The 15332-nt window shown below is 35.0% G+C and overlaps 1 protein-coding gene across 1 annotated transcript; it reads left to right on the forward strand.

Annotated features, from left to right (window-relative positions):
• The first annotated feature begins 4146 nt into the window (after positions 1–4146).
• LOC120301134 (nebulin-like) lies at positions 4147–6532 on the forward strand. Its single transcript, XM_039327896.1, has 2 exons — positions 4147–4381; positions 6455–6532. The coding sequence occupies exons 1-2, from the start codon at positions 4157–4159 to the stop codon at positions 6482–6484; spliced, it is 255 nt and encodes an 84-aa protein (XP_039183830.1). The 5' UTR covers positions 4147–4156; the 3' UTR covers positions 6485–6532.
• Positions 6533–15332: the final 8800 nt, after the last annotated feature.

The following is a 15332-nucleotide window of genomic DNA, read 5'->3' on the forward strand; positions in this document are numbered from 1 at the left end:
AGCCAACTCTCCTTTAGGACTAACCCCCACTCAATAAAGCCAGTAGAGCTTTCTCCATAATAAGCCCCCAGACTGAGGTTTGAAGGCTTGGAATACGTGAATAGGTAGAACCAGACCATCACGTTGGTCTAAGCCAAAACTTGAGATAATGCCTCCCAGTAACAGCAGGGTTAAGCAAATCATGCTTTAGTGTAGTTTGCATAAAACAGAACTTTTAGATGAGGCTAGCTAAATTAATAGAATATGAAATCTACACATCAGTTTTACATCCAAGTGAGCTAAGCACACAAACTTGCCACCAGTCACTTCACTCATCGGGTGACCAAAATGTAGAAGTTTCAATTTTAACAAAACGGGATTGTGGGAAGCATTTAGTAGATTCGATTGAAAAAAGTTCAAATATATTTTGCAGCTAGAACTGTACTGTACTTCACTCCAGGTCCAATTTGAGTTGTGGGAGAGGAATTAAAATCATGGAATTGATTCTGTTGAAAAGTTCAAATTGGTAAAAAGTATGCACAAGCACAAAAAATGATTTGGCAATTTTGATTTGAAGGTTCAATTAAGAGTGATTGGATACAGCCTTGTAAACTTGAATGCAGCTCTTTACACGCCTCTTAATTCAATGCATACGTTTGTGTTGTTCACAGTGATCACAGTTTGAAATAAACTGTATTGTTTATATTGCAAAGAAGTGTGAATATAATGCAAAGGAATGGAGTAAGCATCTTACGTGCAGCCCCCAATCTACTGAGATTGGTGTCCTAAGAGAGTCATTGGGAATTGGGTGGCATACAAGTTTAATTATTATCCTGGCTAGTTGCACAGTCAGCCAGATGTTTAGAGGGGATTTGGCACTTGTGTCTACTTGTTGAGTCCTATTCTGATTAATTCTTGAGCCTGGATTTACACAGCATCACCAAACCCAAATTGCTTAATTTTAGGCTTGTTATGCTGCTAGAATCCATCTAGTCTGGTTGATTTGTGATCTTGTCTTTCAGGATTTGTGAACCCAAAATATTGGACTAACCAGCAGGCTTGTGTGAAGGATTCTTCTTTGTCTTCTTCACGATACAGTGGCTATATAGTTTTTGTGGTGGGGAGAAGGCACTAGGACCTGCCTCATTAAGGCATTTCCTGTTGCCTCTTGCATGCCCTCCAGCAGTTTCAGCAGTTAAAGACGCTTTTAATGCATTTACATATTTATCTCTCTAGAAAAGCTCATAGCTCACTAGAAAAGATTTCTCTTAAGGCTATCAGCATTGGGGTTCACAAAATCAAAAACCCAAAACCCATGAATGGCAGGAAAGGAATGCGAGTGTTTGGTTTTTGGCTATCAAATCACCTTATGGATATTTGTAGTGTGTATGGATATTTGTAGTGTGGATAGTCCTAGCTTCTGTGTATGCACAGGAATCTTGTCAAGGCTACTAAACTGCCAACAAGTAAAGTGAAGCATAGTACTGTAATCCACCAGTTTTCTTTTATAAAAGAAGAGAGTACTTGTTGCTTCAATCAGCAGCTGCATGAAACTTCATCAGAGTAAAGGGCTATTCTGAAGCTTTGGGCAACCCTAATAATTGGTCAGATTAGGGTAATGCTGATGTGAGAACGTAATTACCTTTCCATTTATTTCCCTCTGTGTCCCATCTATATAAATGCTTGTGGTACTTTAGATGCTTCTCTTTGAAACCGCTAGATGGCAGAATTTAATTAGCATCATCAGAAAATCTGTGGATTAAATTCTTATGTGCACTAGTCCGAGTGTAAAATCTGCTGTTATGCAAGAACATATGAAACCTCAATTTAATACACACACACACACACACACACACACACACACACACGATATAGTAGTTTATGACTTTAGTTCAGACTCCCATTTAGCGGGTTTTCTATCGGATCATCCCCTTGATATGTCCGGTAAAATGAAGTTGTAGACTTGGAAACAAACCTTAGAAAATATTTAAATATAAAGTGAAAAACAAATCATTCTTGTAAATTTGAAGGCAGGGCCAGTAGGCTGTCCAACGCTCAGTTGCTGAGTAAAATGTGATTTATCTAATATTTGAATATTGCATTATGCAAACTCAACTAATCAATAAAGAGATTTATCTAGCGTTGTATTGCTTTTTTCATATTTGTTGACATAAGACCATAGGCTGAATTAAGGAAAACTTCTTGGGCCAGTCTAGGGGTAGGCAACCTTGGCTCTTTTATGACTCATGGACTTCAACTCCCAGAATTTCTGAGCCAGCATGGCTCAGTTTGGAAACCTCTCCCTTTCCCCTCAGCGTGGCTTGTTCAGGAATTCTGGGAGTTGAAGTCCACGAGTCATAAAAGAGCCAAGGTTGCCTACCCCTGGGCTAGTCATAGCCCTGGGAAGGAGGGTGTGGCAAAGCACTTCTGACATCTTGCCAAGAAAACTGCAGGGACCTGTCCAGGCAGTCATCAGGAGTCAATGCTGACTTGAAGTCACCCTTCACCCCCAATAATAATAAGCAAGCAAACAGATGTTGTGAGGTCTGCTTCCTCCTCCTCCTCCTCCAATAAATTAAAGGACCCCCAAAGGTATTCCGTTCGAGATGTCTTAAATGGGGGGGGCTACCAAATTGGTGCTGAAAACATCCAGATAACCATTAGAGGGCAACAGGAAGATATAGGAATGTTTGCTGCCATCTAGTGATCATTGTGGGTTTTGAAGAAGAGTATTGACACTATTGAATTTTAAAGTTGGAGAAGGCTTCTGAGAATTATACCATTATTATTACCATTATACCAAGTTAACAAAGAAGAAAAAGGAAAAAAATACAACTTAAAGAAGAAGAAAAATCAAAACCACTGTTCACTAGAACTTGAATAGAAAGTCGAGAATTATCCTGGCATGGTATTAAAAATGCTTATGAAAGCTTTCCAAAGCCAGTGTTCATTTACTGAAATGTTCCATTGCTAGATATGCATAATTAAATAGGCCTTTTTTTCTACCCAGACACCACAGTGCCCTGCAGATCTTTGGCAATAATTTGGCATCCTACTCTGATTCACTCAGACTCTTCCTTTGCTGTTTTTACTTTTTGCAGAAAGGGAGAGAAAAAAATGACCTTCTAGACAAGCTATTGGTGATGTGATTGTTAAAGCAAATGGCAAATCTGCCCCACTGGAATGCCTGGGAGTGGAGGGGGAACTGTGGTCAGATACCTTAGCATCTCAGCTACAGGAAGAGAAAATTTCAGGATCCCTTTGGCAGGTTAATTTTCAGGCTCTGACAAAATGTAAAAATGCCTCTCTAGAGCTCCAGTAAAATTGCTGTAAAGCTGTTGTTGCTCTTTTGGATGCTAAGAATAGTTACATATCTTAATTAACCAATTCCACAGCATCATAAGGGATGAGGGACATGGCACCAAGTACAGATTGTGTGGCTTGTTTGTGAAAAGAGCCCTGGTGTAGGTTTGTAATCTGGCATTGACCAACATATAAATTAGCAGTTTAGATTTTAAGATCACTTATGTTTTTTTTTAAAGATTCAGGATGGCTTTCAGAACAAAGAATAAATAACTTTTAACCTGCAGAATCATTGCATTACATTAATTCTATTCCATCAAATTTACTTTTTCTTCTGGATCTGCCTAATTTTTCCAGAATGCTAAGAAATATTTACACTTGTAATCATACCTTATCAAGCATTAATGTTCTGTCTCTGTACTGTAGTGTATTCCTTAAATACTTTCCTTTCTTTTTCCACATAGAAAATATACAAACATTCTCTGGAAGGAGCTAAGAAGAAAGGCTATGATCTCAGAAATGATGCAATCCCTATTAAAGCTGCTAAAGCTTCTCGGGAAATCGCCAGTGATGTAAGTTTACAGTCGATATTGTTGGTTTTTTCCCGCTGAAGAAAATTTACAGAAGGCCCCTGTGGATAAAAAGGCACCTTTGGAACCAATTTTACCATTTCTAACAATCTGTTCAATCTGTACCTATATCCATTTTCATTTTATTACTGTATGATAAAGTTACAATTCAGTATTGACCCTCCTGAGCTTACATTTCACTTTCTGTTTTCTCTGCAGTACAAATATAAGTTAGGTTGTGAACAGGACAAGGGTAAGCTCGTTGGCTTCCACAGCCTCCAAGATGACCCAAGCTTGTCCATTTCATGCAAGTGGCCAAGATGCAGTCAGATCGCGAGTACAAGAAAGCCTATGAAGGCAGCAAAACGAGATACAACACGCCTGCCGATACTGTCAGCATTATGGCTGCCAAAGAAGCACAAGCCAACATCACCAATACCAATTACAAAAGGCTCATCCATAAATATATCTTTCTGCCGGATGCCCTGAATGTAGAATTGGCCAGAAATATGAATCGGGTTCAAAGTGATGTAAGATCTTGGAATCTTTTTTTTTTTTTACTATTTAGTTGAAAGATGCTTTTTATATGTTTGTTTATCTTTGAGGGGGATGGGCAGTTCAAAAATGTGAAAAATTAATAAAAATGAAATGCTTTAATAAACTATTTTATAATAAATGGGTTTAATATACATATAAATAGATTATTTGCAATGTTCGGCTGAAATTGTCCTTGGATATAAATTTGTTGGGTGAATAAAGATCAGAATTATAATTTTCCTCTTTATCCATAAAATCAACAGGATTTTTAACAATTTATGTTGATTTTTTAACTGAGAAAAAAAAATCCTTTGCAAGAAGTATTGCCACATAGTTAAAAGGGAAATCCCAATTTTTACAGATGTCAGTAAAAACATTTTGACTAAATGAATAACTTACAGTATATAATACACTATCAATATATTTTAGTATAAAAATTTGTAATTATAGAGAAACTATCATCAATACTTTATAGCATTTTGGTTTCAACTGCACCCTCTTGTGTTTCATTTGTAGAATACTGTTCCAATATCAAATGAAAAACAAGAGGAGATAAAGGACATTCTTGTTAAGTTCTGCAAGACATTTTGCTAGATGAAGATTTCCATTTGAAATATCCTTAGCAAACTAGAACAGTGTACCACACATTGATCCATAGTTTGTGACCACATAATCCACATTATGTGACCACATAAAAAAGAGGAAAAACTTTTTCCAAATTTTCCCATTTGATTGATTGATTATATGCCATCACATAGATTAGCAACCACATAGATTTTCTCCACGACTATCTACTCCTAACTGGTTCTTCCAGGTTTTCCAATGTTGCAGTCATCTATCCATCTATCTTATTGCTAGTCATCCTCTTCCTTCCTTTCCTTACACCTTTTCCAGCATTACAGCTTTCTCCAGACAGTCTTTGAATAATGTGTTCAAATTAGTTGATAGTTAATTAATAATTGATAGTTATCCAAAACCATTTTTAGTCTTTCCCATTACACCATGTCAAAACAATCCAGTGAGACAACTGCTGCAGATATTAGGGTTTGGGGTTTTTTTTTTAAATCAGTTAGTAATCTAATAACAGACTTTATCAACTGTGTATAAAATGATATTGTGCAAAATGGATTATTTGAATTCCATCCGTATTCTATGTGCCAGGGTCCATGGCAGTAGTTTTACATTAAAATAGAACAAGTAAATTAGTCAGCAGAATTGCAAAGTCAGCAGGATAGTCACCAGCCTTCAAAATCATAGTTATATAAATCACAGAGAAGGGGGGGGAAGTATTTTAAAAAGCATTATTGTATAGATCTGCAATGTTTATCTGTGTCAGAGGATCACAATTAAAATAAGGCATACTATATGACATAAAATTTAAAATATAAAATGCAAGAATAAAATATGCACAAGTTAAACAGATCTTGCCCAGAAACTAGCAACATTAATTGTGATTCTGTTGCTCTGCCATGAGGTCATCAAGTGTGCACTGATCAGGATAATCTGGAATGATATTGGGACAAAGAAATCAATACATATTTTATGCCACTCAGTGGAATAATTATCTGGACTAAATGTGTTTCTTGGTTTCACAGATATAATAACTATAATTTCTTAGAAAGATGAAGTTGCAGTAATTAGATGTACTTTTAGGAAGATCTATACTAGGTACAAATAGATTATATTCTTCCTACATTGCATTATACAACTGAGAATAAAAAATAAAATCTGCTAATTTGTAGAGTCAGAATTATTACTTGATTATTCTTAAGAAATCATGTGAGACACACTGCTGTTCAATACTTTAGAAAGGAAATACTTATTTTTAATTAAATAATAAATCAAGCAATTTTTACAATTTTGCAGTGCTTACTAATTAAATAATAAAGCAAACAAAAAAACAAACAAAAGGATTATCTCTTACTCAAAGTGACCTGAAGCTGTAATTCATCATGTCATCATTTACTCACAGGATGCTTCTTTTTGATATATCCATGGGTGTGTGTGTTATATTATTATAGTTAAAAGCTGTTGAACTATAGATTTGTTTCATTCTCTGTCTACAGCATGAATATAAGCAAGATTATAATGAATAGTATAAAGGTCTTGGTTGGAGCCCTGCTGGGTCTTTGGATATTGAGAAGTCCAAGAAAGTCCAAGAAATTGCAAGTGACACCAAGTATCGCCAGCACCCAAGTGCTTTTCCTTTTAAGAAGCTGACTGATTCAATGGATATGGAACTTGCAAAGCACAATGCTGATGTTATGAATAAGGTAACTATTGCCATTCTGCGTGCAAATAATGACATATGCTGCACCCCACTTGAACCCTCTGGCTTGCATTACTTAAGCAAAAGAGTTTCAGCAGATTGCAGATATATGTTATGAGTGGTACAGATTTTGTAAAAACCACTGAACAATTCCTAGCAGATTTTTATTTTATAGAGCATAATTATTTGTTAGCAGATTTCTCTGCAAACTGACATCTTTAGTACTACTGTTAGCTATATACAATATTCTTTAATTAATGTTACCATAGTCACTTGTTCCTTAAGGAGGCTCTCTGTTCCCTAAAAGTAAGGTGACCAACTTTTTTACAATGAAAAGGAGGACAAAATAAATTCAAGAAAAAAATATCGTAAATAAAAGACACATTATATTCATTGCAACAATAATACAGAATGCACTATAATACGATAAACGCATAATAAAAATCATTTGTAACAATAACATTTTATATTGTAATTATGCTTACATGCCTATTAATTATTATTTAAATGAGTACTTTTCCATTGAATGAATATTTTTTGTCAATGTATCATCTTCTAACAATATATATGAAATATCGGAACAAGAAATATTCTTCACATTGAATTTTACGGCAAGTGCTGCAGTTAGAGTATCAACATTCAATCTCAATTTCTCACTTTTCCAAAAATCATTAGCAATTGAAAAAACCCTTTCAACTGCTGCATTAGTTCCAGGGCAGCACAATGTAAATTGAACAAGAATAAATAAACTTTCACATGGAATATGTTCGTTTTTGAAATGGCTGAATATTTCCACCCATCTTTTATCAATTTCAACGTGTTTATTTTCCCATTGTATTAATTTTTCAGAATTTAAAAATACATTCAGTCTTCTAATTTCTTCAAAGGGACAATTGTCGTCTATTTTAATGTCTGACATTTCTTTAGATAAAAACTTAACACAAGATTCAATATCTGTCCAATATACTTGCGATGAAGTAAAAAAAACACCATTGAAAACTGTTATTTCCTGTGAGTTTTCTTTCAGACCACTCTTCAATATACTGAAAACATGTCTGGTAAAAATTCTGCACTTCTTTGATAAGCCTTTCCGTTATGCCCAGATTTGATTCCTCTAAGTCTGACAATTTTCTTTTTATAACTAAAGGAAGAAATTTTTCTTCAAATCGAGTTTTATATTGAAGGATAAAGTCATTCAAAATAAGACTAACTTCTGTAGCTGAAATGTGTTCACCTTCAATCTTTGGAATTGTTTTGTGAAAAATAGATGCTTGATTATGTACAAAATACATTAATATCTCAGATATTTCATTATTGAAAAACGATTCCAGGATTTTAGAACATTTGTCTAAACTTTAAAAATATGAAGGCTCAAATAATTGTAGATTGTTTTAAAGTAGCCACATGAACGGTAAAACGACTAAAATACAAATAAATTGTAGTTATTATTACTTCTACATCAATCGGTGTGGCACATGATGCCTTGTTGATTGCATTTGACAAAATATGTGCATTACAACCTATTCCTAGTATTTTCTTTTGGAGTAAATCTTGTAATTTTACATATACATTATTCACCCCTTTGCGTCTTTGACCACCAAAATTTGTGTTTGTATTATCAGCTGTTAGTGCAACAACTTTGGATTTCAAATTGTTTTCATCTATTATTCTGTATAGATGGTTTGACAAAATTTCAGCAGTTTTGCCCTCAATAGATTTTAAATTTAAAATTTTTACTTGAATGCTCTTGTAACATTGAAATATCTTACTAGTATTGCATACAATTTAGTTTCATTATGATTGGATGCATCAGATAAAACTGTTACAAATGCTGCGGTTTCCAAGTCTTCTATAAGTATTTTGTCACAGTAATTTTTAAATACTGATTTAATAATAGCCTTATTATTAAATTATTATCATCCCAAGATTTCCCAAGATTCATGTTCAATTTTTTTTGGCTGTTCTCTCTAGCGTCTATGTTTTCTTTAGCGCTGTTTACATCCAAACGTCCTGATGCATCAGAGGGTTTTTCAAGTGTTTCAGCGTTTTCTTTTTGCCCAGGAGTCTCCCTATTTTTGCCATCTTCCTTGGCAGAATTTTTTCATCGTCTTTTTGCTTCTCCTTCTTTTGTGGATTGTCCTTTTTGCCTTGACTATCTACAGTTCCATCAGTTTCTCCTTTTTGTCTTAAAGAACGTCTTAATGTTTTCGGGTTAAGTGAAATATCAGGACTTTGGGTAACTTTGGACATAGCCTCTTCGTGAATATCAATCTCTGGAGAAATATTCTCTCTGTGCTCTCCATTCTTTATCTCAATCATGTCGTTAGACTTCAATTTTGGCTCAGTACTGTTTTCTACTTTACTTCTTTTTGCTTTGACACACATCTCTAGAGCATTTAAGATTTCTGAGTGTGACCTCTTTGTGCCAGAGACGGTTTTTCTTGCTCTGAGTTTTAAGAAACTTTTATTCTCCAGGTCTGCTTTCCTTTTGGAGAGACATCTGAAACAACCGTGCTTTCCTTCTAGATAAAGGGGTTCATTAATGTTAAAGAAATATTACTTAAAACCGAAGGACCAAAAGATCCATTGTCGAAGTCATCAATTTTTTCCAAAGTTACAAAAGCCTGCCTTCTGTTCACCACTACCTGTGGTGTGGCTGAAATTATATCACTAGAAGGTGAGGAGTTGCTGCTGTCCTTAGGGGGTTTTCATTCAAAGTAGAATCTAATATTGGAGATTGTATTGGAATACCGAAATCCAACTCCTCATTTTTCTGATCCAGCCTCTCTTTCTTAAGGGTATTAGTTTGCTTGGTAACATACAACATACAAGTCATACATAACTTGTAAGTCATTGCTCAAAGCAATTCAGCGCCGATAAAGCAGAGTGGGAAGACTAGGAATAATGCAATATGTTGGCTGTCATCGTATCAACATTAGCTACTAAAGAGACACACATTATTTTTTATTCCTACATAAGGCTTAGTTATAGCATGATTACACCTTCTTGGGAATGCAACATATAACTGCCATAATTTATTTAATGTACAATTTCAGAGTGATTCTTTTCAATCAGAAAATGAAACAAAACCCTGTGGGCAGATATTGTTTTACCATTTTTTTTACAAAGAGATGTTCTAACAATGCATGCATCAGTGCTACAGTAATGTTTAATCCCAACCACTAACACAATTTGAAAACATACCCAGTGTTCAAGCACCATTTAACTGTATTTTGAAAACATACCATCTTTTTTTTGTTTTTCTGTTTCCTTCTTCTGATACATTTCAACTTTGTTTCCTTCCTTAGTGGATTACAAACATGCCAAAACTGTAGAGCTCCCACAACAAAGATCATCTTCTGTTGCGACTCAACAGACTACAGTATCTTCCATCCCCTCTCATCCATCTACTGCAGGAGTAAGCAAAACAATCCAACCAAAGTATCTATAAAAATGAAGATTTCTGCAGGCAGAGGGTATTTGTCAATCGAGCCTGTGAGTCCATAACAAGCCATGACCTCATCAAAATGGTGGAACCTGGTTCATGACATCAAGCTTTGCTCCTTACATGCTTACATATAAGGTCATGATGGCAAATTGTAAATGGGGAAGAAACTTGGATTATGTCAAATTTTATCATTACCTCATCATTGCCTGCCTGCCTGGGTGGAAGAGTTGCCATTTCTTGGGAGAAAAAAGAACCCTCGTGTGTCTGAACGAATAATCATCTTTGGGATGAATATATATTCACTTGTGGAACTGAACAGTATCTTTAATGTATTTGGGAGGGAGGTCTTTCTATTGAAAGTTGCACAGCTGCAGCAGTGTTGAATTGATTGTTCGCTGCATTCTATGTTTATGCTAGTAACATTTGGTTATTCCTTCTCTCTCTAATATGATACAATAGAAGACTTACCGTGCTGTGTATGACTACACAGCAGCAGATGCTGATGAAGACTCTTTCAAAGATGGTGATGCAATTGTCAATGTCCAAGCTGTAGATGAAGGATGAATGTATGGAACTGTGCAAAGAAGAGGCAAAACAGGCATGCAACTTGCAATTGGGTATCGCCAGTACAATAATGACACTGCACTTTGAACCAGTGGTACAACTCTTCTAACAGTTTCATATCAGGAGACTGGTAGTATGTTTCCCCATTTACACAATTTTATTAAAAGCTATAAGCTTTAGGAGCTGCATCTCACTTCCTGAGATGCAAAACTAAACTGATCCTGGATTAAAACTGGGTTGGGGGCAGGATGATGAAGAGAGGTTGATTGCACAGGGTCAGGTAACACAGGAGACTGTTAGACCTTCAATGTTTTAAAACTTCATATTTTTAACCTTTTAACATATGTTGAGTTGGGCAATCTCTTGGTTAATCAATGGTCATTTTGAAACCTACAGTGGGGAATCCTGGGAGGTTGAACTCTGATTGTAGGCTTCCAAGATTGTTTTGGAAAAACATTATTTAATTGCATAATTGAACAAGAGATTGCTGAACCCACATATATCAAAGGTCTCAACCAACATAGAAACTGAGTATATGTTGGAATCTGGCAGAATTTTCATACTTTTCACACTGACATTTTAAACAATGGGGGCTTTCTCCTTTAATCTACTTCGGTGGAAATTCTTGTGTTGATTCTTTGGAATCAAAGTCCAACTCACTACAGTGAGATTTTCCTGCTTTCCTCCAGCATCCTGAGAACAACAAAAATTTTAGCTTTCTCCCTTGGCCTCATTCCTCCAAAGTGACCCAGCAGTCTCCCAAAGTCTCTCTGGTGGACCACCTCTTCTTCTTCTTTTTTTAAATGCATATTTTATTAGTTTTCTAATTTTACAATCATAAGTACTTAATAAACAACGTGCTGTCTGGGTCCACTAATAATTCAGTGGTACATATTAACTTTCTCAGTCTACTTCCAATACTACACCATCCAGTGCTTCCTTGGTCCTCTATTCCTCCAGTGGGGTTTACATTTTCCCATACTGGACAAATACAGTTCTTATTGTTGTTAATACATATACAATTAAATATAGACATCTTCATCACATTTTTCTGGTATTATACATAATATTGATAGTGTCCGTTTATAGTATCTTTTCTAGCCAAAACATATCTCTATTGTATTTGCACTTAAAATCCACTTGTTCAGTCAATATCCTGTTTTTCCCTTTTTTTAACATTTTAATTTTCCATGAATGTTCAAAATATTTCTATCGGTTATAATTTTCTCATAATAGGTTATATTTGGGTAACCAAGAGGTTCGCTTTTTCAGACCCTTTTAGAATTTTCATACTTCCCATCTCATAACAAAATATAATATTCTAGTTACAAATCCTATCTTTCTAATTATAATAATACTTCTATTTCTAACATTTATCTCTTTTCTTAAACATATTCAAACCTCTGTTTAATAATATAATATCCAATCTAGTAAGTCAAAATTTCTATTTTCTTGAGTCTTACTCTAGCTTTCTTCCTTTGCCAAATAACTATCCAAGTCAGTACATTTGAATCATCAAGTAATGTTTTCTCTGTTTTTATATGTATTGCTTGGAATGGGGAAGAGAATTTGATTAAAGTATTTTTGGAAGGGCTTTTGGTTTTGGCTTCAGGCAAGGCAGATGCAGTAAGATGGGCTCCGACTTTTGTGTTTGATTTCGCCCTGCTGGGGGACTCTGAGAAGGGTCAAAAGTCAGCACACAGAGGCAGCAAGCAAGGAGGGGACACTCATTGATGGGGGGTGCGGAAGCCCTCCAAACCGGTGGGGGAAAGATGGCTGCATTCCTGTAGCCAGTCAGAAGCTGCTGTCAATGGAAGACACCATGCACTATCAAGCAATCTTACAGCAATGTGGATGAAATTGGGTGAGATCTAAGCCTCTCTTCATGACTTTAAGACTTCTTCCTGAAATTTTGCCCAAAGTTTTGGATTTAAAAACTGAAAAATGGCATTGATGACATCTAGTGGTGAATTGGTTTGGACAAAACTCAGCAGCATTTTTTCGTGCAGCTGCTGATAAAAACAGGATTGCCAACATGACCGCCAATGTCCGATAATGGATATGTCACAAGAAGAAAAAGTGGTGAATTATGGTACTACAATTTATTTATGCCTAAAGGAAACCTGGCTCGAAGCCCAGAGCTAGATAAGACTTTGGCTGGCCTTGAAGTTTTTATTTTCGAGAACTGCAGCTGAGAAAAAGGAACAGACTTGGGGGCTACTTATCTATGTGGCAGAGATGATAATGTTATTCTAAAATTGGCCTGTCTGAACTATGAACCCAAATACTGTGTCACATGTTCCGACTAATGAAGCATTTCAAAGAAGTGCTGCAAATACTGTATATTCTTGCTTTGACATACTGACTTTCAGAGCTGTATGGTGGAACTATTTTCCCGTAGAAGAAACATACACTACTGCCTGATATGATGAAACACTTTGGATTATAAATCTTGATTATAAATCTTGTTACAATCTTTAATGGATATCTTTCTCATTGGACAGAAAAATTTGAAATCTGCTTAGGGAGGTTTAAGAATGGGTAGTTGGTTGGATAAATTTATAAAGACTACTTACAAAAATACAATGGATGTTTCATTCTTAGCTCTAAATAGTAAAAAAAAACATCCTTAACATCCGTCTCTAGAAGTTTCAGTTTGCCACATTACCAAGAAAATACTGATAAACCACAGAATGAAATTCTCTCCATATTGAAATTAATAGAAGAAACAATCGCTTAACTCGTAATGAGATTCAAAATAATACAAAGGAGATAAAAGAACAATCTTCTAATTTAAATCTACAAACTCAGAAAATAACTACAGAGAAGACACCAGCAACCCAGAAATAGAAGGAAAACCAAAGAATGCTGACACAAATTTTGAGGATCTAAAGGAAGAAAACAGTGATCAGACTCAAATAAATGAAGACTTAGAAGACACAACGATAACATTAGAAAAGGAAAAGACATTTTACAAACCAAGGTTTCAGAATATACTGGAGGATAAGGAAGGAGAGCTGACGGAATGGAAGATAAAGCCGTTAGCAGAATTGTGGGGAATTGGAGGAGGCTGTTTAATGAAATCAACGGGCTAGTTCTCCCAAAAATGCTTTAACTAAATTGTTTCTCAAATAATAGACACAAAAATAGAGGAAGAACCATTTGATGATTCAAATGCACTAACTTGGAAAGTTAGTTGGCAAAGAAAGAAAACTAGAGTAAGACTGAAGGAAATAGAATTTTTGACCTATTAGAGGGGATGTTATATTATCAATTAGAATGATGTTTGAATATGGTTAAGAATAGATTGCTAAAAATAAAAGTATTATTATAACTAGATAGGATTTGTAATCAGAGTATCGTATCTTGGTATGAAAAGAGAAATTAGAATGTTAAGAACTTTGAATAAGGGAAGCTATTGGTTACCCAAATATAACTTGTTCTGAAATTATAAATGATTGGAATATTTTGAACATGGATGGGGAATTATAATTGAAAAACGCGAAAATGGGATATAGACTGAATAAATGGATATTGAGTGCAAATGCAATTATGATATGCTTTGGTTAGTAAAGATATTCTAAACTGATATTATTAACACTATTAGAAAAATGTAACAAATGTTGATAGGCAATTGTATATTTACTTATAACAATACAAATTGTATTTGCCTAGTATGGAAAAATGTCTATCACCAGAAGAGAGGTTTGTCAATATTCAGCATTTCTTCCTAAATGCTTTATCATCTGTTCGATCAGCTTTTCTTCCTTATCCTCAAATGTGGTCTGAGATCTTGGCAAGTAAAATATCTTTTCCATTTCCAATGTTATCGCTGCATTCTCTGATTTTTCATTTGTCTGTCTATTAATTTCTTCTTTTAAGTCCTTCATCTTTAGAACCATTTCTTCTGATTTTCCTTCTATTTTCTGGGTTATTGGTTACTTCTCTGTAGTTATTATCTCGATTTGTAAGTTTAAGTTAGAAAATTGTTTTTTTTATCTCATTTGCATTATTTTTAGTCTCATCATGAAATAAAACAATTGTCTCTTGGATTGTTTTCAACATAGACAGAATTTCTTTCTGAGATTCATTAACATTTTCTTTTTGATATATCACGCTGGGAGCTTTGGAGACAGATGTAAAGATAATTTTTTGCTATTTAAAGCTCAGTATGGAAGACTCATTTTGTTTTTATATGTAGTCTTTGTAGTCCAATACCTTCTCCAACACAGACAAGCAGCCGAAGAGTTTGTTTGTTTTTTTCCCTTTTCCCAGCTGCAGTCTGCAAAAAGGAAAGTTTCCAGGAACAACAAAGAATCTTATATAAGTCCGGGCTTCAAGTCAAGTAGTGCCATGATTCGCCACTTTCAGCCTTCCAAGTGCAGGCCAGTTTTACAAAGTTTCAAATATTTTTTTCTAAGAAAAAGTCTCAAAGGTACTTTTAGTCCCCAAATTTCAAAGCTGTATATCTGTATATTAATTCCAAATTGGTCTTGTAGTTTTCTCTTTTTTTCCCCAAAGCAATTAATTCTCTGCTTTTCTTTTCCTGAGGAATCGGATCAAAAACTTCCCTTCCCTCTCTCATCAAGGGGGATTCTTTCTTTTGGGCATTCTTTTTTCCAGGAAAATAGTGTTAAGGTCATAAAAAGAGGATAAAGTCTCA

This window comes from Crotalus tigris, unplaced genomic scaffold (genome assembly GCF_016545835.1).
Source record: "Crotalus tigris isolate CLP2741 ecotype Arizona unplaced genomic scaffold, ASM1654583v1 scf7180000024369.3102671, whole genome shotgun sequence".
Lineage (NCBI taxonomy): Eukaryota > Metazoa > Chordata > Lepidosauria > Squamata > Viperidae > Crotalus > Crotalus tigris.

Coding starts and splice junctions, on each gene's coding strand:
- LOC120301134 (XM_039327896.1), top strand. CDS start 4,157: ATGCAAGTGGCCAAGATGCAGTCAGATCGCGAGTACAAGAAAGCCTAT. Junction 4,382..6,454: donor TGAATCGGGTTCAAAGTGAT/GTAAGATCTTGG, acceptor CTCTGTCTACAG/CATGAATATAAGCAAGATTA.